This window comes from Mchenga conophoros, linkage group LG7, assembly GCF_057382185.1.
Source record: "Mchenga conophoros isolate Kocher_MC1m ecotype Shallow Benthic linkage group LG7, M_conophoros_male_GT1.1, whole genome shotgun sequence".
In the NCBI taxonomy this organism is placed as follows: Eukaryota; Metazoa; Chordata; class Actinopteri; order Cichliformes; family Cichlidae; genus Mchenga; species Mchenga conophoros.
This window is the reverse complement of record NC_140532.1, coordinates 26,779,051-26,803,951: the sequence shown is the minus strand read 5'-3', so window position 1 is coordinate 26,803,951 and position 24,901 is coordinate 26,779,051. Positions and strand designations below refer to the sequence as shown.

Below are 24,901 nucleotides of genomic sequence, written 5' to 3'. Positions count from 1 at the left end.
GAATCCTGTCGCTCAAACAAGGTCGTGAGCTTTTATTGGACAAGGTGCGTGCCTCGTCAAGACGTCATTTACACAGAGTATATGTATACTGTGCCGGAAGAACGGGGTTTATACCGTTTATCAAATTTTAAGCAAAACAGTTAGACTCATGTGGTAACACAACAAATTGAAGGTTTAATGTAGTGTAATTCATCTACTTGATAACTGTATTTTGGTTAACTACGGGTAACATAAAACCTTCACCCCGCACGCGCGTTTGCTTTGAATTTTAAATCGAGCACACTAAGTAGCGTACACGCACGCCCACGTCTCGTTCGAGAAACGCCCAGTTGATGGCGGTAGTGTAAAGAGCGCAGACCCTCGTTACCTAAAGCGAACGTGTTTATCTTTTAGGTATGTGTTAGTGTAATTTTATTTACATGGCGACAGTTAACAACAACAGTAACCTCAAAACGCTTTATGATGTCAGTTTAAATAGTATATCAGAGAATGGCATATGAGCAGCACTTGATAATGTGCTATTATTGTGTATTATTAAATTGAATTATCAGTAAAAAAGAAGATTCTGCTCAACTTTCAATTCACTGGACTGGCTACTGCCACATTAGTGAGGACTGTGGAACAGCTCAGAGTCGGTTTGATATGAATTTTTTTTCTCACATGTTTGCACTGACTTGCTCACTATCGCTCAGGTTACCGATTGGAAAATCTTGCACACAAAGGCCGTTTGTCTTTTTAAAGGATAATCGAAACTTTTGGGCTTTCTAAAATGGCATCAGTGATACATCAATTCAAAATACAATGTATGTGGAATTCATTCTCAGTTGTTTTGTGGCTTCAAAAAGGTCTACATTATTAAAGCACTGCAAATTCTTCAATTTCACTGCTCATGTATAGAATAATAATAAATATCACTATTTTATTTTCACTTCTTTCTTTCTATTCTTTTTATTGAAACGCCACTATGGGGACACCCAACAGTGTCATTGATGGCTTACTTTATGTTGCAATTAATTGCAACAATTTTGAGCCAGCACATTGAGCTTCGATATGATGAAAGGATAGTTACTGAACGATGTTTCAGTCTCACCGACCCGCATTTGTCTAACGTGTGCCGCACTTCACAGTTTCACTTCAAGCTGAATTCTCTGCCTCCAATACTGCTTTTAGAAACTCTGATGAACACCACAAGCAGCCCGCAGTCTGAGAGAGGAGCGTTCTTTTACAGTCGTTAGACTTTGCATATATAGTGATGTCTAATGTTGCTCGTTTCTTGTGGTCCACATCCTCACTTGTCTTTTCCATTTACAAAAAAATAATCACAAATTTTATTTCTCCCGTCTTTTCTTGGGACTCTAAACGCAGCACTTGGCTGGCACAAATCCCCGTTCGCTAATCGCTTCTCATCAGATCGTCGGGATTCAGACGTCATGCTTTCATCCGTCAGAGGTAACGGAGCATAACGTGAATCCGCAGTCCGGGGAACAAACATACAGACATCCTCATCATCATCATCATCAGCAGCAGCAGCAGCTAGCTCAGTGATGATGAACATGGATTTAAGTGCCGTTATAGAGGAGATGGAGACGGGCGACCAAGACTCGGCTCTGACGGCTTTACAGAGCTACAACAAGCAGGTAAACACCAGCCCTCCAACATCGGGAGGAATCAGTGCGTTGTAGAACAGCTGTTTGAGTTTATGAAACGCTTTCCATTCAGAAGATGATCCTGAAATAATTGCCAAATCAGAACTGCCTTCAAAAGTAGAACCTTTACTATATTAAATGGGGTTTAAAGCTGCATTGTACACCTTAATAGCCTATACGATATTGTGTATTGAGCCACCCCTTCTTCTTCTTCATGTTTTGCTTTCACGGAGCCAGATTTCCTCGTAATTTTAAAGGGATATTAAGCAACAGTTCTCAAGGCTTTCTCTGGGTCTTTCAAAGTTCTTCTTTGGAATTCGCTGCTTTTCACTCATTTTCAGCCCAGTCCTTGTACCTGACAGATTTTTGACATGACAGCAATGTGTTTTTGACGGTTAAGCAACTGAGCACTGACCCATGAGTCATTCAAGCTTAAAAAAACATCTAACTTACGGGATGAACCAGTACTGTGTCTGGAATAAACGAGAACTTAAAGATCCAAATATAAATTGTATCACTGGGAACTTTGTTACAAATAGCCTGTTGTAAAAACACATTCCCGTTTCTTTAGCTGATTCTATAAACATGACACATACCTGAGAGATGCATCTGACCCTTGATCCATCTACTGTTTACCAAAGAAATGGTCTCAGTGGAAGGGTGGCTGTCAACAACGCATTCTTACACCAAACTACACAAAAACTGGACTGAAAATAAGTAGCAACAGGTCTTATTGAGTGATGAATCCAAAGTAGATATCTTTGGTTTAAAACATTGCCAGTGTGTATACAGGATGTCAGGAGAGAGCTGCAACAAAGGTACAGTGAGTGTCTATGGTAAAATATGGAGGAGGCATGTTATGGTTTCGGGCTGATTTTAGCCAGTGGTGCTGGGGATCTTGTCAAAATTCATTTATGAATTCATTTATGAATGCAATAAAATGAGTGCCATCAGATTTGGATCCACAGTGCAACAGCATCTGGAAAGTGTGTGATAGTGGCTTAATTTTTCACTTTTTTAATGATAAAGTGAATATGCTGACAATGCAGTAAAGGCATACCTGGATATAAGACACACTGAAATGCCGTCACAAATTCCACTGGATGTGAATTGGCCTCCCCAGAGCCTGGACCTCAACATTATCCAAGTATTATGGGATCTGCTGTTGGTGCTGGGAAATTGGTAGAACCACCCATATCATAAATCACCTAAATTACTTAATAAATAATAAATGAATATTAGATAGGATAAAACATGGTTTATTTATCCCAAAGTTGAGACATTCATTGCACCAAAATAATAATTTCAATAATAATAATGATGTGGCATAAGTTGACAGTAAGTGTAATCTATTTAGCTGCCTATTAATTCCCTCTTAACCCTTTGAACTTCTGTGGTAGTTTAGTCCCAAGTTTTATTATGTGATCACCAACATACAAAGAGTTGAGCCTGACACAGTTTGAATTGCAGGCAAGTCAGTTTCATAATGTGGTAGAAAATCAGAAAGAAATGTAAAAAGAAAAGAGAGAAATATTTGTTGAAAATAATTATTTTTAATTAATGTGAGCCACTGATCGTAAAAATAGAAATGGGAAATGCAAGTTAGTTTTGTCACAAATATCTACATCCATTGCATCCATTTTCTGCCACTAATCCAGGTTTGTGTCACTAGGCCAGCAGTCTAAGAAAAAAAGCCCAGACGTCCCTCTCCTCAGCCAGCCACAGTTTTCCAGGGGGTCACCAAAGCCTTCCTTAGCCAGTCAAGGCATATAATCTCTCCAGAATTTCCAGGGTGTTTGTTCTGAGATTAAATCCTAATTTCTTGCAGAATCTGACATGTACGTATGTCGTAACTCAAGCCATCTAGAGAGGTTTCTCTGTGCTCTTTCAGTTTTTCTAACATGTGTGATTTCCTTGTAACTCTGATACACCTTGGAAAGGAGTCAGTGTCAGGACACTGAAGAGTAATGGGAAAGAGCACTGTGGGAGTTTTGAAATTAATGTAATTAATGGATTCATCGCTTAGATACAGAGAAAAAAAGAGGACAGAGAAGCAGAAGCAGTTACTCGAAGATAATGAGATCATGTTTAAGATCAGTGCTGAGGTACATCCAGTAAAATGTCAAAGATTTCAGCTGCAATGTTTAGTGATATTACAGATATTTTATTTCCATTTTAAATTCAAGCTTATCATAACACATTATACTACTTCCCTTAAACCATAAGCTTACTCTAAGACTGATGATATTAATTCATATTTTATCTATAACTCTCAGGATTATCATTACTTTTTAGATTAGTTATTTTAGGTAACTACTTTGTACTCTACGTACATTATTAAGTTAGAGCTCTGGTGTTGGACCAAGGACACTTGGACTCTGGCTCTTGAGGCCTGGAGTTCCCTACCACTGTTCTAAGATATAGTGTTTTGTTAGCCTCTAATTGTATGGAAGCAGAAAAAGAGTACAAGCTAAAGGACCTAAAGTACATACAGTCATAGCTCAGTGTGTACTGTTCAGTGTAATTAATTTATAACATAGCTTTTCCAAACATCCTAGTTTTTATTTGACATGCTTACATTATTTTACTTTGCACACTGATCAATCCCAGCCCATTCTTCTTTGGCAAATCTGTCAGGCTCTCCAGATTTGTTTGTTGGCATGGTCTTTGGTCTTCAGGTCACCCCACTGATTTTTCAATGGGATTGGACTGAACAGGTGGACTGATTCATGTGCTTTTCTATTCTCCCAGAGCACTCAATGCTTTACACAACATGCCTTATTCACCCATTCACACCTATCAGTAGATGACCCACTCTACCTCCTGAGCTACAGCCACTCTGATTTACCACTGAGGGCTTGAATTCCTGAGTCAATGTTCACTTTGGTCTTCTGGAGATTGTTCTTCACCAAGAGTGATGCATGTTTGGGGTTGTTGTCATGCTGGAAGATAAAACAATGACCCAGAACCAATTTTGCTGCTGAATACTTCTTTTAAAATCTTCAAATATCCTTCTTTCTTCATGATTCCTCCTGCCTTCGTAACATTCCTAGGTCCAGACGAACTGATGCATCCCCAAAGAATGATACTTCCACCACTGCGTGTTCTTTGGGTTCTGAATTGTGTACAACCTCACCCTTATTTCTCCAAACATAAGCAGCATCTTTATGGCAAAGAGCTCTACTTTAGTCTCATCTGACCAAAAGGCACACCTTCAGATGCATAATCTTTCTCCAGGTTGTCCTTAGCATACATCAGTCTGGCTTGAAGTTGACACTTCTGCAGAAGTGGAGTTTTTCTTAGTTTGCAGTCTCACAGTCCGTGAGATGGTCTCCTTTGATACTACAATTCATGATTTTGGTCAATCACTCACCAGTGCTTTGAAAGTTGTTCTGTGGTTTTTAAAAAACATTTCTCACTAGCTTTGTTTCCAGAGTCTTTGAAATCTTTTGCTTCCTACCTCTGCAAAACTTGCTCTGTACTGTGCAGCTCTCTTTAAATTTCTTTATGATACTTGTCAGTCCAGTTCTTTATCCTTGGAAATACTGTAATAACTTTGTATATCTATCTCCTGCTGTTTCAGTGTCAACAAGTATACACTAATTTCTTTTGTTTTTGGCACAATGGTTGTGAACGTTCAAACCCTAGCTGAAGTTTTTAGATAACCCTCAGTTTTAACTTGATTCTATTAATTTTGAGCATTACAGAGTCAAAGCACATCATGTATATGTTCGTGTGTGTGTGTGTGTGTGTGTGTGTATATATATATATATATGTATATATATATATATATATATATATATATATATATATACATATATATATATATATATATATATATATATATATATATATATATATATATATATATATATATACATATATATATGCAGACTACAGTGGCTTCCAGCTTGATGTCAGCTCTCCTGAGCCAGCTGAAGCTAACCACACTGTCACAAACACAAGAGTATCAGTGTTACCATGTAACTGAGCTTGGTGTCTATCCAGGTCAGTTAATGTTAGAAATGATAGTTGGAACTACATGTTATATGTATATGAAGTCACATGAGTTTTGTTACATTCTGCAAACCCCAGGTGCACCATGCTTCATGGCTTCCTCAGCACGGAGACTGTGTAGGAGTTAATCTCAAAGGCAATAGGATTAGATTTTCTTATACACAAATAGATTTAGCTACAGGCCAGTTAAATCCTACTTCACCAAAGAGCTCGTACAGATCAGAAGCTTAGTGGTTGTTACAGGACACTGCCATATTTTGAGTTGTAGACTGGAGTTAGTCTGCTCTAGTTTTCCAGCCTTCTGGGAGTTGTGGGAATTTGCATTAACATAAATATTAGTAGGGGCACATTAATGAAATAATGGGTATAACTTATGTTTATTTTCCTTAATTCAGAACTCGGTATTTGAATTAAGTGAATGATGTGGATTAATTTTTAGTAAATGGTCAGACTACTTCAGCATGTGTGATGGACATGTTTCTTTTGATGTCAGCATCAAAAGACAGCTACAGTGAGGCTCAGCTTATCTGGTACTGAGGCTATTTGTATATAAACGAACAACATCTGAAAGGAAGTTGCTCACGTTCTCATTTGTAATCTGTGATAATTGTGTAAATCCAGACAACAAGTCAATAGAAAGGACCTTTGTAACTTTGTAACTGAAGATGCTTCTTTGATGAGAGGTGTCTTTACCAACTGAAGTCGATCTGCCTATTTTTTTCAAGCATTTAAGACTACCATGACCTGAATGACTGAGGAGCTACACAGAGATATGACACACTGGAGAGATGTCTTTTGGAAGGCTTACGCATGCATTAATGTTCTGCATGCATTGATGGATGGATGATTGCATGCTCTTTTTGTAATTTGAAGCCTATCTTCAATTAAAATATCTAAGAAAAAATATGATTACTAACATTAGAAAACTCTCATACAGAAAACGGTGTTCATTAAGATTCAGATAATGAAACGACCCAGAGGTTCAGTCAGAGTTCCTTTATAATACACCGGGGACTGGCTTTCTCAGGTGTGCTGAAATTGGGTCAGCTCCACCTACTAGATACCTGAAAGCAACAAGAAAACAAGGCCAGCACACTGGCTGTCACATATTTCAAATGATGTGATGTGGATCATTTTTACATTTTTGCTTCTTTATTTTTTCTCTCTACTTTGTATTATGATTATTCGGTTCATTTCTGTTGATATATTGCCAGTTCAAAACAAAAGTTAACTCAAGTCACTTTACATTGCAAGATCAAGATTAAACAATATTAGAAGACCCTAAGACATATCTTCTTAGTTGTAGCTGAGCGATGTACATAGGAGAATGGATGGCTCGATTACTGCAAACACAACGACTTATTGGTACAAATAACATAACACAAACTTGTCTGCTTCTTCTATCCACTGACTCCCTTTTTTGTGCTTTGTACTTCTCTTTTCTTCAGATGAACCAGTGCTTTACATTCAACAGGGATGAGCAGAAGGACAGAGAGGTATTTATAACATTTCCTATTTATACACATAGGGCAAATAATTAATTGATCCCCTGCTGAACTGATAAGTTCAGCAGGGGATCATCTGGATCGAAATACTTCAGCTTGTCCTTTCCAGTCTGTTTACATTTTTTAAATGTTCTGTGTAATTCAGTTTCATCTGAAAAAAAAATTGGCTAAGGATTAATCATTTCTTTGGATGTACCAACATGCTTTATGCTTTCCTTTGTATACTCGCCTGTTTTAGGAAGGAAAGTTACAAAAGGTATGAATAACCAATGAACACCATGTTGTGCTCTTCCATTAGAAACCTAGAACCCACAATTTATCTTCAACTTGTGACTCTTTCTGGATGGGGTCCTGTTAAGAATTCATTATAGGATATAAATAATTCATGAGATGAAAATGACAGTGGGAGTGATTTACTTCTCGGGGATTATCAAATGCTTGTAAGGATCTGTGTGTTTAACCAGAGGAAAAGTAATGATCTGCTCTTAAATGGCAGTGATTGGCCAGCTGTGAATAGATTACATCCCATAATTGTGAAGTTGATAGGGTCGCTCTTGTTACGTCAGTTGAAGGTTCATAAACACTGGCCTAACAAAATGCTGTCAGATTTGGACAGTATTCACTGCTCTTTGATTTCTCAAGGTAACTGTGACTGAAGTCATTGTGTTTCATCTATGATCTGTACACACTGTTTGCTGGTGTCGGGGAGGCTGAGGGAGTTGCAGCTTGTTTCAGTGTTCAAAAGACAGGGAGAGCTGGAGATTCAGTCAAAGTGGCTTTATAATGCAAGGGGACTGGCCTTCTCAGGTGTGCTGCATCTATAATTGGGTCAGCTCCACCTACCAGATACCGGAAAGAGACAGGCAACAAGAAACCAAAAAAACAAGGCGAGCTCACTGGCTGTCACAGGTACATTACTGAAGGGGCACACACTTTGTGTCCAAACCAGTATGTACATTGTAATAAATATTTCCAGAATTATTTGCCAGACAAGATAAGCTAAAATGCTAAATGTGATTTTCTATAGATTGTTTGCCAAAGTTACAAAGAAACATATTCTTGTTTGTTTGCTGCTGTTCACAATCAAAACATCAGTGCTTCCACCATACTGTTTCAGGAGAGCCAGACCTCATAATATGTACATGTATATACACAGGTATATACACAATTTTAATAAAACTTTTAATTTGAAATGTGGTTTAGTTTATTACAAGTTCTTCAGCTGTTCCTCAGCTGGATCCATGATACCATATACCAATATATAAGGTAAGCAACTTGTTGTAAAACACTTAAAAATGAGTAACATGTCAAAGAAAACCCAACAAACCACCCAAACCCTGATGGTATTACTCCATCATTTAAGCCAGTTTACCTTCCTGTCAAATGAGAGCTGCAGACTAGTCACAGACTGTTAGTGTTTTTTTCCATCTCTGACTCGACTACTTAACACAATAACACCTACAGCACATACAGAAATAAATACAAACAGAATCCAAGTGGAAGGCTCACGGTCTGTTATTTTAGCATAGCAGTCATTTTTAATTTAAGGTACAAACATGCCGGATTCATTTTTCAACCCTGAAGGCTGCTGTTTCCTCAGCTCACACACGTCTGGTGAAAATTTGTTGGAAATTTCTTACACGTACTGAACTATTTATAACAGAATTCTTGGGAATGGGGATTTTTATCTGTCTGCCAAATAAATCTGTCTGGCAATTAATATTAAGATTATTGGCACTAGTGCTCGACAGGGGATGAATCACACGGCCTTTTCCCTGCAGTAAGCTCAGGATAAACAGAATAGGAAATGGAAAACCAGCTCTTATAGGTTGATTCTGTTGTAAAATGAATAGTTAAATGTTTACCTGTTCTAACATTTCCTTAGCGTTATATTAGAATACTCGAGTAAGTGATATATTATATAATGTTGGAGTAAATCCAGGATAAATTGTGGGTTTTTGTCAGTAGATGTAAACACACTTAATCAGTTCAAAGGTTTAAAGAAAACTACAAATAGGTGTGAGATCACAATGGCAATAGTTTAATGGAATCCAATGGGAATTATGAAATGAAGACCTTTGATTTATTCATTTGCTTGAACACTAATCATGCTGGCATATTAGTTTTGATTGTAAGAAGATATTCTGATGATACATAACACAAGAACAAAAACTAATGAGAAAGAAGCAGTTCTGAAGATTAGAAAAAAGAAATCTGGTTTATCATTAAGTATATTGCTGCAAATTCATTCATGGCCTAAACCTCATACAGTTTATTCAGTATTGATGAAAGTCAATCTTTGAACTGATTAAGGTGAATAGCTGAGAAGATAGAACATTAGAACATTTATTGATTAGTTTTATTGTGATTTTGTATCTAATACACCTGCAATTCATTCAGAAAGCAGTAAATATCTAAAAATGTACTTAAACAAACCAATATTTCTGCATTTAGCAGCTTTATCCTTTAAAAAAGCATCTGAAAATGTTTTTAAACAGTATGATTTAGATTCTGTTTGAGAAAATGTATCTGGTTTTGGAAACCACACTGTTTTCCAAAGTGTTTTCCTCTCTGATAAATAGAAGAACAGTTTTATTCCTATAAAAGGAAGCATTTCATCCAGTAGGAAACAGACCCAAACAGAAACTGTAGTTGATTGTTAAGGTGGAAAAGAAAGGTGAGTTTGTTCAGTGCTAAAGGTTTAGGTTTATTTAAGGTGAAGCTAAAGTTCTATTGCATGGCTTCTTTATCCAATAATCATGTGCCCACGCTAAGCATACACCTACTTGAAGGTCTGCTAAGCTGTCCTGCTTGTAGATGTGCATGACAGCTTAGGAAACTTTTTAGCAACCTTTGTAGCTCCTTGCATTCGGTCACTACAATGTGGGGCTTTTTATCAAGGAAACCCCTTGACATTGGACCGTTATCATTAGCACTACAAATACTTTGTCACTATCGGTAAGACTGCTGTTTAGTATGTAGTGTTTTTCATGTTTCAGTTTTCAATGTACAGTTTCATCTGTTGTGTTACCCATCCTCAGTAAGAAACAGCAATCATTTGTTCACCACTGGCTGTAGGTCGAACTCACTGATCTGTTATTTTCTGTAACACATTTCACTTTGTTGGCAGTCTTAAGACGGTCATGATTTCATTACAATTAGTCAGAAAATGATCTTAAAAACAGAAGCGTTATACTGCAAATGGATCAAAAATCAGTTCTAACATTGCCTGACTTAAAATGTGTGATGGACATTCATTCAGACTGAGGTCAGAAGCTGCAGATATAGCTGTCAGATTTGGTGTTTCATTTTTCAACAGTTTAAAATGTAAATCTGCCTATTTAAATAAATGTATGTGTCTATTTGCACAAAAAAGGAAGGTGTACTCTGTTGATGAACATCAATAGCCTACAGTCTAACACAATTTCTGTTCTGTTTCTACTGTTCCTCCATGAATACATACACACACACACACACACACACACACACACACACACACACACACACACACACACACACACACACATATATATATATATATATATATATATATATATATATACATATATACATACATACATACATGTATATGTGCAACGCAGCATCTGGGGGAGTTAGTGCTCGGTTTCCTGGACCGGGAGTTGCAGCCTTCCTGTCTGCTGGCCTGTCTGGAAACGGTTCGAATCCTGTCCAGAGATAAAAATTGCCTGGACCCATTCACCAACCAATTCGCCATGTCCACTCTTGCCCGCTATGCTAGCATTGCTGTGGACAGTGCTACCACACCTGCCCACAGCCAGTCAGTGGATGGCCAAGGTAATTAATATTGCTAGGTATCAATCCTTTTTTTTTTTTTGCATCATCTTTCCAGAGCAAGAAAGGATTGTATTTTAGGTTTTGAGAATTCAAAGATGTAATTCCAAATATATTGTTATGAAGACTTGTTTTGATTTTGAAGATCTAACAGTTAAATTCCATTTTCACTCTCAGTTTCATCAGTTCAGAAACATAGACTTTACTTAGGAAACCTACGTAGGTATAACAAATACTGTTCCTGAATTAGCTTTTTGTGACAGTTCTGTCAAGGCTCTCATCCTTGTTGCTTGCATATTCTACCACCTTTTTTGCCATCAACTTTCCATGAATATGCTTCAATACAGACAGTATATGAACAGACAGACCCTCTGTAGCTTAGGGGCCTCAGTCACACAAGAGGACAAATAGATTGGCACCTCTGTGCAACCACAAAAAACTGATGGTTAGTGAGTGAATTTTTTTGCGATTGCACAGGTTACCTGGTGGGAGGCAATGTGTCTCAGTTTGACTCAGACTGACTGCAGTCATTCTCAGACAGATTGGTCCATCATTATTTTCTCCAAGTGAGGAGACAATGTAGAAGCCCCACATTGAGCAGAGCAGGTTCAGCTCTCAGGCACTCACAATCAAATGCAACAGTACAGTTTAACATGGCAGAATTAGATCCCCCAGCCATGTAGCCTTATTTGGTGAGCTGTACCACTTCCAGATTGTGATGTGAAAGAATCTAAAAACTCAGGAGGGTTAAAGACAGAAATAATAGTTAATTAATAGTTAGTTAACTAGTTGTTTAGTACATTCGTAAGAAAACGACATGCAGGATGTGCAGAGTGTTGATGAGGAGACACTAAAATGCAGATACTAAGAGGCAGGATAACAAAAGGTTAGGTGTTTATTAGGCCAGTTATACTGTTTAACTAGTAATTTACTCAACTATTATTCTAAACTGAATGTTTCATGAGCTATCCCAGCTCATGAAAATCAGAGGTCATGGGACCCATCCCAGCTGGCACAGTGCGAGCTTTTTGAATTAAATAATAAAAAACTTTTTTGAGATGTATTTTATTGAGATGTATTATGCACAAAAGAAATCCAGTTCTTTGTCCCCTAAACGTTGTATACTGTCACGGTTAGCAGGGCAAACCGTGTGGAATTATTAAAGGACCCAAGATGCAGGCATTACTGAAGTGAGGGAGCTTTATTAATGGAGAGTGAACATACAAAAAGGCGAGGGGGCTGAAAACAGAACTGAGAAAACATAAACTCGGAAAACTAAGCAAAAACAAACCTTGAAACAGAGATGCAGGAAGACACAGAAAATGATGCAGGATGATGCAGGGAAAGAACACAGAATGACGGATGGAAATAATGCAGATGAACCAGCAATGCACACGAGAAACAGGAGGGAGACACGGCTGGGAGTAATTGGACATAACGAGACAAGAGGAAGTGAAACTAGAAACACTGACGAGAGACACAGACCTACAAAATAAAAAAAGAACTCACACATGCAAAGACACAGACTAAGAAACACGGACTTGACACAGGGGCATACACAGGCAGAAATGACTAGACATTAACTGAGGAAGAACAGAACCAAAAACCAAAGAGCTAGAAAACCAGAACCAAAATACATCACAATAATAGAAAACACAAAACGCTGGGTCAAAAGACCCAGGATCATGACATATACTTTATAATCTTTCTCCTCCATCAATAAACATCATGGATTAGCTGAAGGGAGTTCATGTTGTTGGCAGACCAAGCTAAACAAAATTGCAAATCTTTCTTTTCTTAGAAGAGGATGCGGGAGGAGACGAGGAAGAGACGGGACTATGTAGTAAAGTGCTGAAAGAATCTTCCCCTCCTTCAGAAAATCCTGACCAGGAAATGATTGTTGAGGCACTCAAGTCCATCTGCAACATCCTGCTGCACAATGAGACAGGACAGGTCAGTCTGCTGTGCCTTGCATTCCTCAGATTAACACATTTTAATTGGTTGGTGATAATCTATAAAATCTGACTGGATTTCTGTCACTGGGTTGATGTCAGATGGTAGCAGCAGATCTGCAGCTGATTAAAGGTGTGGCAGAGAGATTGAAACAGTGTCATGATCCTACTTGGAACTATGAGGTATGACCATTACTCAGACAGATAGCTCTTTAATGTAGAATTATTTGTTGTGTTCACTGTAGAGTCAAACAAAAATGGCAGCACTGGGAATCAAAGAAAAAACACAGCACCATGAAGACACTATCAGAATAAACAGGAAGTAGCTGACAAGGGCCATGTTACACCAACACAGACTTAATGGGAAATACAGGGAAAGCACAAAAGCACAATAAGTAAAATGAAGCTTGAAGGCAAACTGAGGAAAGACACAGAGAAGCTCTAAAGCAGAGACTTAAAACATCAAGACCAAACCAGAGTAATCATGATGAGTCAAAATTTAGTCTCCAAACACAATCTCTGGGTCAGAGACCAAGCACTATGACAACTGTAATGAAAATGTTTCTTTAATGCATTTTTAAAGGAGTACTATAGCTGGCAGATGTAGTTTTTGAAGCGTATTTGTTACTGAATATTTGCTAGAATGCAACATATGCATTCAAAATAAGGTTTCTCTTCCCAGGTACGTTTCTTTGACTTGCGCCTAACCTTCCTGCTGACTGCCCTAAGAGTGGATGTCAGGGCACAGCTGGCTCAGGAGCTTCATGGTGTCAGCCTTCTAGGTGATTTGTTACCTTTTCCAAGGATGTTGTGTGATTGGTTTAGCTTTCTTTGTTTCTTTGTTGGATGAATATGGAAAAACAAATATGAGAGGTGGACCTTAGCCCAAAAGATGGAGTCAGATCTGAAGCTGACTAAAGTTCAAAAACCCATTCATTTTATTTTCATTTCATTAAAAAAAAAAAGGTTAAAAAACCCCCAAAACAAACAAACATTATCAGGAAAGCATCCAGATGAAGTAAATTTGGTAAAGACATGGTACAATTAATCAAACCAAAAGAACCTGTTGATAACTTGTGTCTTGTCTGTAATTCAAGGAAACCACTTGGAAGCCACACTGGGTCTATGCTGCTCAGGGACCCTGGAGACAGCAAGAGCAGGTTTTGAAGGCATCCCGACCGAAGAGCTGCCCCCACTGAGCCGGCAGCAGACAGAACTAGCTATGGAGATACTGAAAATACTATTCAACATCACGTTTGACATAAACAGACGCAAAGTTGATGAGGTAACGAAGCAAATTAGATTAATTAGGAGAGAGTCACAAGATTTAAACATTTTGTTGCAAATTCAAAGAAAGATGAGAGTTCTCTTCATGACTGGTGAACAACTTGTGTCTGATGTATATGTGAAGGAAGAGGCAGCTGTGTACAGACATTTGGGAGCCATACTGAGGCACTGTCTAATGAGCCACGCTGATGGAGAGGAGCGGACTGAAGAGTTTCACAGGTGATTCTCTGTTCTCTGGTTACTTGATTTATATAGTCATTGCTCCCCTGTGACGCCACGCCCTTCATTCCTTTGTCCTTTCTTTTTTCAGCCATACTGTGAATTTACTAGGTAACCTCCCTCTGCCTTGTTTGGATGTATTATTGATGCCCAAGGTGCAGCAAGGTTCCATTGAATATATGGGTGTCAACATGGATGCTGTGAACACGCTGCTAAAATTCATGGAGAAAAGACTTGACCGGGTAAGACGAGCCACAAGTGCATGCTGTTGGTGGTTCATTACCTCTACAGTTAATATGAAATAAAAGCTGAGGTGCACTAAAGTATATCTAACATAAATTCATAACAAATTGCTATGTTGTTGACAAAGGCATGTTTACTACAAACCAGGCTGAGCGTGTCTCATTTGCTGCCCTCAGATCCACATTGTAGATCATTACATTTGAAAAGTCTTAAACCGGTTGTTTAAAATGTGCTCTAATAATCCACATTTTAGCTGCTTTCCTACAACTGACAAGTTTGCATGTCTGTCTGTCTCAAAGGGTCATAAGCTGAAGGAGACCCTTCTTCCATCACTGAACTTGTTGACCGAGAGTGCCCGTATCCACAGAGAGACCAGGAAGTTCCTCAGGTCAAAAGTCAGTTATTCATCTTACAGAGATTATCTCTGAACATTTTAGCTATTTTGATTGTTCTTGTATGTTTATATGTTTATGTGTGGGTTGTGTTTTAGGTGCTGCCACCACTACGTGATGTGAAAAACAGGCCAGAGGTGGGCAACACGCTGAGGAATAAAATAGTCCGCCTTATGACCCTCATTGACACTGACGTCAAGGACTGTGCGGCTGAATTCCTCTTTGTTCTCTGCAAAGAAAGTGGTGAGAGAGAGTGATGCAAAATCACTTTTTTGATGAGAGAGAAGCAATCACTAAGGTACAAAGGTGATGTTAAAGTCACTCCACCTTCTCTCCAGAAAAAAATAAGTTCACACTGAACCTTTAAAACCACAAATTCCTGAGTAGCTCCTCCTGAATACTGGAGTGAGTGTACTGGGTCATTTCATCTAAAATTAGTCAAATATGAGAAAAAAATTCAGTTAACTTTTTGTTGTGCACTAACTTTAGCAAATCTTTGATGATCAACATGTTCTGTCATGATAACCAAGAATGCATCGAAGCAAGTTTTCCCGTGAGCATGTTAAGCTTGTATATTTAATATAAATTAAGATAATTGGAAGAGTCATAGCCCGTCTGTGAGGATATGTGCAACAAGACAACTTTCTGCAGAGATCTGCCATGGCAAAGTATATACATGTAACTGTAATGATTAAACACCTTGCAGCAAGAACTAGCTTGCAACAAACATAATGTGATCACATCCTGACTACACAGAAACTCTTTGAAAGGTCCAGCTGAGCCGGCAACATTACTGACAACAGAGAAGGTTTATGGAACTTTTTAAACTAGCAAGACCGTCCCTGGAAACAGCTGTTTCAGTTCATCAAATCAAGCTGAAACCCACCAGGTTGTCTGCAAAGAAAATAAAACTACCTTTAAGATCGTGAATACGTTAAGAACTACGAGTTAATGCTAGTCAGTACCCAACACTGTTGGCATCTTATAATATTTCTAGATGTTAAGAACAAAGTCTTTGTTAAACAGTATTTTTTTGCTACATTTTCAACAATAGAAGGGACAGTTGCATGCCATCTGATGGAAACAGTGGAAACAGACAGAACGAGTACCCGACACTAACTAAATTTAAAAGATTCTCAAACAAAGGACTGAAGGCTCCAAATAGCTGTACATAAAAATGTTATATTGGAAGATTCTTTTAATACAGAGTAATCACAATTCAAGGATTCAAGAAGCTTTATTGTCATTCGCATCACATGTTTACATGAGGTGGAACGACATGATGTACACACGGTCCCAGAGCGAATAGAAACAGAATAACGAAGAAACTGAATTTTAAAAAAAGTAATAAATAAATAGTTGTTGTTTTTTAAACAAAACAGAATAACAAGTAATAGAATAACACGATAAATAATATGATAAATAGAGTGCAACAACCTGACTACCAGTATGGAGTATGGATATAGAATGTAGGTATAAATACTTTAGCAGCAAAAGGGCATGATGACCCGCATTGATAAAATGACAGTGTCAGTAAGTGTCAGTAGTGATTAAGGTGCTACAATATCAGTTCTTGTCCATTTATGCACTGAGAAGTCTCACAGCATCTGGAATGAAGCTGTTTCTCAGTCTGGTGGTTTTGCATTTAATGCTCCTCAGCCTCCTGCCTGAGGGGAGCTTGACGAAGAGTGTGTGTGCTGGGTGAGTGGGGTCCTTCATGATACAGGTGGCCCTCTTCCTGCATCTGGAGGTGTATACGTCTGTGATGGTTGGGAGGCTGCCTCCGACAACTCTCTGTGCAGCCTTCACCACCCTCTGTAGCACCCTACGTTTCTCAAGTAAAAGAAATGTAGGTAAAGGAAGACCTTCCATATTGCATAGTGTGTTTCACCCAATAAGATTATAAATCGTCTGAGGTATGAGACTGAGGCAGAACCCAAGTGCACTTCAGCTTGAGGTGGTGAACAGCTAGCCAGACATCCTCTTTCAGGATTCACTTTTTCACTCAGGGCCAAGTGGGTCTGGATTTTTTTTCACCCTTAATTATGAACACCTTCATTTAGAAACTGCATTTTGTGTTTCCTTGTCTTGTCTTTGTCTGCTATTTAAATTTGTTTGCTGATCTGAAACATTTAAATGTAACAAACATACGGGAAAACAGGAAGGGGACGAACATTTTTCGCACTGTTGTAAATATATAAAAAGTTTTGTTTCTAAAGACATTTTTAGGTGTAAAATTGATTTGGTTGCGTTTTTTAGTAGAAACTAAAGTTCATCCATAAAAATGTCACGTAGCTATTTCCTGTACTTATGAAGTTACGAGAATTCATAAATGCTGGAAAAATTAAGGTGACTTAAAAAGAGCCAACTTTGAACCTGCTCTGATAGACTTTGAAGGCCAGTTTTTATAGTATGAAGCATCTCTTCACTGGACATGCTTAGACAAAAAATATCAGCTTATTTTGAGGTCGTCAGGTGCATAAATGATCCTAATTTCATTGCTCTTTTTATTGTGCTAGAATGCTGCCATTTTAACAGTAATATGCTCTCTTTCAAGTTTCAAGGTTCATTAAGTATACTGGATATGGCAATGCTGCAGGCCTGCTGGCTGCCAGAGGACTGCTTAGAGGAGGTAAAGACCCTGGAATCTACTCCGAGGATGAGGACTCTGAGACAGAAGAGTACAGAGAGGCCAAAGCCCAGTCAGTACCAACAGAACACTATGTCAGCTCCTTATCAAAATTTCTACTTTGCATTTTTAACAACTTAAGGAGGATCATAAGTTGTAGCTGGAAATCGAAGGGGTGGGGGGGTGTATTGAATGTTGTCAGTGTGTGTGCATCACGGGGTGTATGCACACAGGGAATTCTGGAGGAAGTTGGATGAAGTGGTAGAGAGTGTCCCACGGGAGGGAGAGAGCGGTGATTAGAGCAGAATTCATTAGACATGCAGGTGAAGGGAACAGAATGTAGCTAGGCAACACCAGATTGTGGTCTGTAGTCTGTAGGATGACTATGAAATCAAGAAGAGGAAGTATGTGAAGAGAGAGGCGAGGATTAAATGATGGAAGCTGAATAAGGAAGAATATTACATAGAGTTCAGTGAAGAGTTGAAGCAGGCTCTGGGTGGTAGGGAAGAGTTATCAAATGACTGGGAAAGGACTGCTGAAGTGATGAGAGAAAGTGCCAACGATGTATTTGGTGTATCCTATGGACACAGAAAAGAGGACAATGAGACTTTGTGTTGTAATGAGGAAGTACAGGAAAGTATTCAAAGGAAGAGGTTGGCAAAGAAAAAGCAGGATAGTCAGGGAAGTGAAGAAAGTAAACAGGACACAAGATGAAATATATTTACAACTAAGTGATGACTATGAGTGGTGACTAGTGTTTGATGTGGCTGAGGATGTATAGGGATGTATGTATGTATCATTTATAATATGTTATAATATGGTGTTTGGTAAAGGTATAATACAAAACAAATGAAGAATAGAATAGGACAGAATAGCTTTTTAGTGATATTGTACATCCATCCATCCATCTATCTTCTTCCGCTTTATCCGGGGCTGGGTCGTGGGGGCAGCAGCCTAAGCAGAGAAGCCCAGACCTCCCTCTCCCCAGCCACCTCCTCTATCTTGTCCGGGGGAGCACCAAGGCTGGATCGTCTTTGGCTGCTGGTTAAGTCAATATTGTTTGGAGAGAGATAAAACCTGCAGCTTCAGAATCGAGCGCAAAAAGGACGTAAACACAAAGCGCCCACCGACGCTTCAAAATCAGTGAGCTGTCGGCTTTCAGCCCCGACGGCGTGTCCGTGTCCGCGTACGTGCCGTCGTGTGAGAAAGGCGACATCTCACTGATTCGGATGCGTTGTGTCCGCGTTTTTGTGTTTACGTCTTTGTGCAGAATCCGTGTACCTGCTCTGGTTGTAGAAATCTTGTGAGGTTTAACCTGAGATTCTGGCGTTCTGGGCAAAATAAATTTATGTTTTAATGAATCGATATCATGTTATCCAAGCCAAAATCGATTTTAATCGATAAATCAATAATCAAAACCCACCCCTACCTCAGCTGAATTCTTTTTACATCTTTGTTTGTTTGTTATGCACATTTAGCTTTTTTAAAGAAAATATATTTCTGTTTCCCTGCAGAATCAACCCAATAACAGGAGTTGTAGAAGAGGAGCAGCCCAATCCCATGGAAGGAATGACAGAAGAGCAAAAGGAATATGAAGCCATGAAATTGGTCCACATGTTTGACAAACTGTCAAGGTCACTAAAAGCACACACAGTCACACAAGTAACCTGCACTGGTCAAGTTGTTGTCTTCAACAGAAGCCTTTAATGCTATGGTGTAATATGTAAAAGTTCAGCCCTGAAATGCCTAAAAAGTACCAGGTTAATGTAATATATTTGGTTGAGATGAACACTTATATCTAAAATATGATTGTTGAGAATATTTTGCAGTAATCATTAATACCATCACAGTGAAATAAGTGTGAACATGTCACCGATTTTCTAAGTAAATATTTTACTAAAGGTGCTATTGACGTGAAATTTGCACCAGATGTTGGTAAAAACTCATCCAGTTCACACATGCAGAGAAACCAAACCATAGATGTCCATCAATTAAATTATGTGTGATAATGAGAAATGACACACGGAAAAAGTATTAAACACGTGAAGAAAAAGACGTGCAAAAAGGCATAGGAAGTCATGACACCAGCTGAAATTATCAGTAACTTGAAAGCAGTCCTGCCACTTAGTTCAAATTAGTCTCAACTGATGACTTATAAAAATGCCTCACTGGTTTATCATGATGGATAAACCAGTGAGCTCTCTCAAGACCTTTGCAACCTTATTGTTGTGAAACATACTGATGTCACTGGATACAGAAGAATTTTGAAACTACTGAAGGTTCCAGTGAGCGCTGCTGGTGCCAACATCGGGAAGTGGAAAGAACATAATTTTACCATAATCAGCCAGGTGTTCCCCACAGGATTTCAGACAGAGGCATGAAAACAATTATCAGAAGAGTTGTTCAAGAGCCATGGAGCATTTGTGGAGAGCTACAGAAAGACTTGGAATCAGCAGGTACAATTGTTTCAGAGAAAACAATCAGTAATGCACTCAACTGCCATGGCCTGTATGCATGCTCACCATGTAAGACTCCGCAGCTGAAGAGAAAGCATGTTGAAGTGCAGAAGAACATTTAGACAAGGCTGTTTAATACTGGGAGAAATTTGAGCTCTTTGGATGCCATAATACACACCATATCTGGAGGGCATAAAGCACTGCAGATATAGTAACAGTGAAGTTTGAAGGTGGGAACAACATTGTGTAGCACTGGCACGCTTCACATAATTGAATCAAGGATAAATGGGAAAATGTACCAAGACATTCTTGATTAAAAAAAAACATCTTCCAGGATGATGAAGATGATGAAGGGCAGATGTTTCAGCAAGACAAAGATCCCAAACACTCAGCCAAGGAAACTTTCAATTTGCTTCAGAGAAAGGGAGAAAAAAGCTGCTAGAAATGCCCGAATCCAATTGAAGATCTATGGAAAGAACTAAGGCTCAGAGTTTATAGAAGGGGCCCACAGACTGTTTGTGTGGAAGAATGGGCCAAAATCACACCTGAGCAATACAGATGACTAGTTGCTCCACACTTGAAGATGTTATCATCATCAAAGGCTTTTGAACAGATTAAATAAATGTTAGGAAACGCGTTGAATACTTTTTCCATGTCCATAGCACCTTTAGAAATATATTTACTTAGAAAATAGCAATTTTTTTTTTTAGTGCTTAGTTTACCCACTGTATATATTTATTTCTGTTGTAATACTTATCCTGCAGAAACCATTTAATACAGCCCATGCAGCTCGGTATGGATGGGACAATGACAGAGATGACTACAGAGGATCTCCATAAACTGACCAACAAGCCATTGCTCCAGTCAGAAGACCCTCCTAATTTAGACAGTGAGGATGAAAACTGAAGAAGGAAACGAATTCCATCCATGACAATCCTAAAAAAATCTGTGTCACTATTTAAGCGATTCATATATCATAAGTATAATTTTGTCGCATTTTGCCCAATTTAATTGGCGAGGAAAGAAAATGTTAATTTGTTTAGTAAATATCAGAAACCGGTACACAAGAAGCCACTTAAATGATCATAAACTCGAATACAGAATTCAGATAATTTTACAAGGATGATTATTTTAATAGGAATAGTTTTTTCATCCAAGATATTTATGTTCAATAAAATATAAAAATGTAATTACTAGGTTGTGTTATGAAGCACTTAACTGACAACAAGTGGAAGAGAAAATTCCTTAAACACTTTATATAAGGGAAAGATGTCAGGGGACAATGTAGCTAGCAAGCATCAGATGGTCGTTTGTATGGCTGTGGGCATGATCAAGAGGAAGTGAGTGAAGTCAGGGGAGAGGTTTAGGTGGTGGAAGCTGAAGAAGGAAGAATGATGTGCAGTGTTCAAGGCTGAGTTGATACAGGTGGTAGGAAGTGTTGCTACTTGACTGAGAAAGCACAGCTGTAGTGGTGAGGGAAACTGGCAGAAGGGTATTTGGAGAGATTGAGTTAGAAAAGATATGAAGCAGGTTTGGGTGAGTAAAGATAGTGATGGAAATGTAATGAAGAGAATGTGTTCAGGAAGGAGAAGCTCATCAATAAAGAAAACGAGAAAGGACAGAAGTCAGTTGGTGAATCAGGAAGTGTAAAGGATTAGAAAGGAGGAAGGAAAGGGCAGCTATGAAGAGGATGAAGCAACGTGCCTGTGGAGGTTTGGAGATGTCAGGGAGAGAGGGCAGTAGACTGTTTAACACGATCCTGGATAGTGGTAGGATGCCTGAGGGATGGACAAGTAGCATACAAGTCCTGATTTCAATAACAAGAGTAATGTGCAGAGCTGTCCTAAGTACAGATTGGTAAAGTTGATGCCACCATACCATGAAAATATGGAAAAGAGTTGTTGAAGCTAGGCTGAGAGGAGATGTGGCAGCAAGGACCAGTACAGCTTCATACAGAGAGCACTACAGATGCAATATTTTTTTCTTTAGAGTTTTGATGGAGAAGTATGGAGCAGGTAAGATGGAGCTGCACTGTGTGTTTGTGGCTCTGAAGAAAGCATAAGACGCAGTGTGAAGCGGCACACAGGAGTGGTAGGGAAGGTGTGCAGTATTAGTGTAAGATGGGTTCAAGGTGGGGATTGCATTAGGGATCTACAGTCCACAGAGGCCAGGCAGCAGTCTCTGTGGACTATGACATTATGAGAGAACGGAGAGCAGATGGAAGGTAACCTGAGATGTGGAGGTATGCTCTGGAGAGAGAGAGAGAGAGAGAGATTGCGAGGGAGACAAGTGATCCTGCAAGGAGCAGAGGTACTATAGGTAAATGAGTTTAAATAATTGGGATAAACACCCCACAGTGTATGAGAGGTGAAGAAGAGAGTCAAGGCAGGGTGGAGTGAGTGGAAATGAGTGTCAGGGGTGATTTGTGAGAGACACATGGCAGCAAGAGAGCAAGGTTTAGATGGTAAGGAGACCTCTTATGATATATGACTTGTAGAGGGTGGCACCTACTAAAAAAAGCAGGAGGTGCAGCTGTTTTCATTATCAGTGACCAGAACGGACAAGATCAGAAAAGAATACATCAGAGGGACAGCTTAGGTTGAGCTTTTGGAAACAAAGTAGGCTGAGATGGTGTGAGAGATGTTAAGGAGGAGAGTAGATATATTGGACAAAGGATGTATAATATGCTGCTGCCAGGCAGGAGGAAAAGACAGAGAGGAGAATCATGGATGTAGTGAAGGAGGACATGCAGAGGGTTGGTGTGCCAGAGGAGGATACTAAGTGAGAAGGAGGCAGATGGCGACTGTGATGATGTCAAAGTAGAGGAGCAGAGAAAAAGAAGGAATATGTGGGAAGCATATGAAATGAGGAATGATTGGATTCAAGTTATATGTAGGTTTTGCTGTTTTTTTAGGGATCAATTTTTTTAGGATACTGTATTTATCTTAGTCGGCTCCTAAATATCAAAGAATTATCTTCCTTCCTCTCAGAGATCTTCCTTCTTATTTGCACCAGGACCCATCTGAACCCATCACAATCAGTAGACTTTTGTATATGAAAAAAAGTGATGAAAAAAATGTTCAAATTATAAGTCTTCAAAATACATATAGATGGTTGGATGTTTTACTTCATTATTTTCCAGCTTTTTTGAGCCCTCATAAATACAAGATGCAGCCATAAATATATTTCTGAACGCTCATAAGTACAATAACTAGCCACATGAAACCTTCAGGGTTGAAAAACACAGATATCAGCTATACAGTCATTACAAGTTTGTTTCAACCAAACTGAAAACCTGCAGATTTCAGGCAAAGAAAATGTAACCATTGTCCAAATCAGAAATATTACTGTCATGACAACGCATGGTTCCCTGTAATAGTTCTGAATGTTTAGAATGAAGATGTCTATTTAGATTTCATAAAGCTGAAATTGTTTTGTTTTTTTCCTGACAAATACTGGGTTCCACATTGTGACTGTTGTTTACAGGGCACAGGGTAATTTTTTTCGAGTAGAGACATACTATCTGCAGTCTCGTCAAAGGCGCTTGCATGCGAATTCGCATGATAAGGTGGGGCCAGGTTTCACAACGAACACACCCGAAACTCTGGCTGATTGAGACCCACGCCCAGTTTCACACCTTGGCTCAGGCGACTAGAGGATCATCAGGGGGCCCTTTTGTCCCTCTGTGGGGGGGTCACTCCCACTAGGTTTATATCTGGGACTCTCCACCATTTGACCTTAGAACTGAAGAAGCTTCTCGGATGAGAGGTGAAACGTCTTCAAGCAACTTAAAGAAGTCCAGACGCTTTTCTTTGCAAGCTCCTTTGACTACGACTGAGAACCTTCACAGACATATCTGCAGTCTCATTCCCATCCACTGCTGACTTTCCCTGAGCCTGGCTCTGCTAGAACCTCTACATGTACAAAGGGTCCGTGATTTGTTGTAATTGATTTGTTGACGTTGTGAGGTCTCTTACAAGTGCAAAGAATTTGATATAAACTCAAAAGTATCACATATTTTCCAGAACCTCCATCCCAGTTAGTGCTACTCATGACAATCAAGAGACCTGTTGCAGAAAAACTGTCTTCATAATTAAAACTAGTCTCTCTTATTTGAAGTTGAACATTGTAGGAGATTTTTACAGAACGCTCTTGCTCTTTGTGAGGACACGATGTATCGGTTTTTTCTTTAGAGCAGTAGAATAGCAAAGTATGAAAGTAAAAGAGCAGCTGTTCAATTTTTGATGGTGGACTCAGCTATATTTTTGAAAAAATCTGAATGACTTTTAGATGCCCATTCTTTTTAATAATGTCCTCCAGATATTTTATTTTTAGACTTGAAATGAACTGCAGACATCATCCTATCAATTAAAGGTGAAATATTCTAATGCAGAGTGTAGTCTGAAATACTATATGTGTACTCCTTTCTATTGTTCTTGTATAGCTGATCATTTTATCGTGGACTGCAAACTACATTAAATGTGTTTAAATGACCAAAAGTTCTCACATCTTCATTCTCTTGTGGTTATTGTAATAATTTCAAGTAAAAAGAGAGAGGAGATAATTGAATTGACCGCTCAAGAAGATGGTGGAAGGGCTGCAAAGAGAGGGTGTAGATGATGCTGGGTGCCAACCTGGATGCATGTCTTCATGTGTCAGGCTCAAGCAGGGAGAGGCTCTGTGTGCTATACACAGTATAAAACTATGATTTCATCCAGGGTTCATCGTAACAAACAACACAA

The 24,901-nt window shown here is 38.9% G+C and overlaps 1 protein-coding gene across 2 annotated transcripts; it reads left to right on the top strand.

Moving 5' to 3' along the window:
* The first annotated feature begins 324 nt into the window (after nucleotides 1-324).
* ric8a (RIC8 guanine nucleotide exchange factor A) lies at nucleotides 325-24,667 on the top strand. Of its 2 annotated transcripts, XM_085283170.1 has the most exons (16): nucleotides 325-393; nucleotides 1,366-1,637; nucleotides 7,112-7,159; nucleotides 7,407-7,424; nucleotides 10,771-10,984; nucleotides 12,783-12,934; nucleotides 13,036-13,116; nucleotides 13,616-13,715; nucleotides 14,031-14,218; nucleotides 14,345-14,439; nucleotides 14,531-14,681; nucleotides 14,982-15,077; nucleotides 15,173-15,317; nucleotides 17,632-17,776; nucleotides 19,218-19,337; nucleotides 20,924-24,667. In XM_085283170.1, exons 2-16 carry the CDS (start codon nucleotides 1,545-1,547, stop codon nucleotides 21,063-21,065), a joined length of 1,788 nt encoding a protein of 595 aa, XP_085139296.1. In that variant the 5' UTR covers nucleotides 325-393; nucleotides 1,366-1,544; the 3' UTR covers nucleotides 21,066-24,667. The 2 variants fall into 2 exon arrangements, with proteins under 2 accessions (XP_085139296.1, XP_085139297.1); XM_085283171.1 differs by lacking the exon at nucleotides 7,407-7,424.
* The last annotated feature ends 234 nt before the right edge of the window (nucleotides 24,668-24,901 follow it).

Excerpts from the sequence above, each read along its gene's own strand:
- ric8a (XM_085283170.1), top strand. The coding sequence starts at position 1,545 with ATGATGAACATGGATTTAAGTGCCGTTATAGAGGAGATGGAGACGGGC. Across the intron at positions 12,935-13,035 it reads TGCACAATGAGACAGGACAG|ATGGTAGCAGCAGATCTGCA; the intron begins GTCAGTCTGCTG and ends GGTTGATGTCAG. Across the intron at positions 15,318-17,631 it reads TGTTCTCTGCAAAGAAAGTG|TTTCAAGGTTCATTAAGTAT; the intron begins GTGAGAGAGAGT and ends CTCTCTTTCAAG.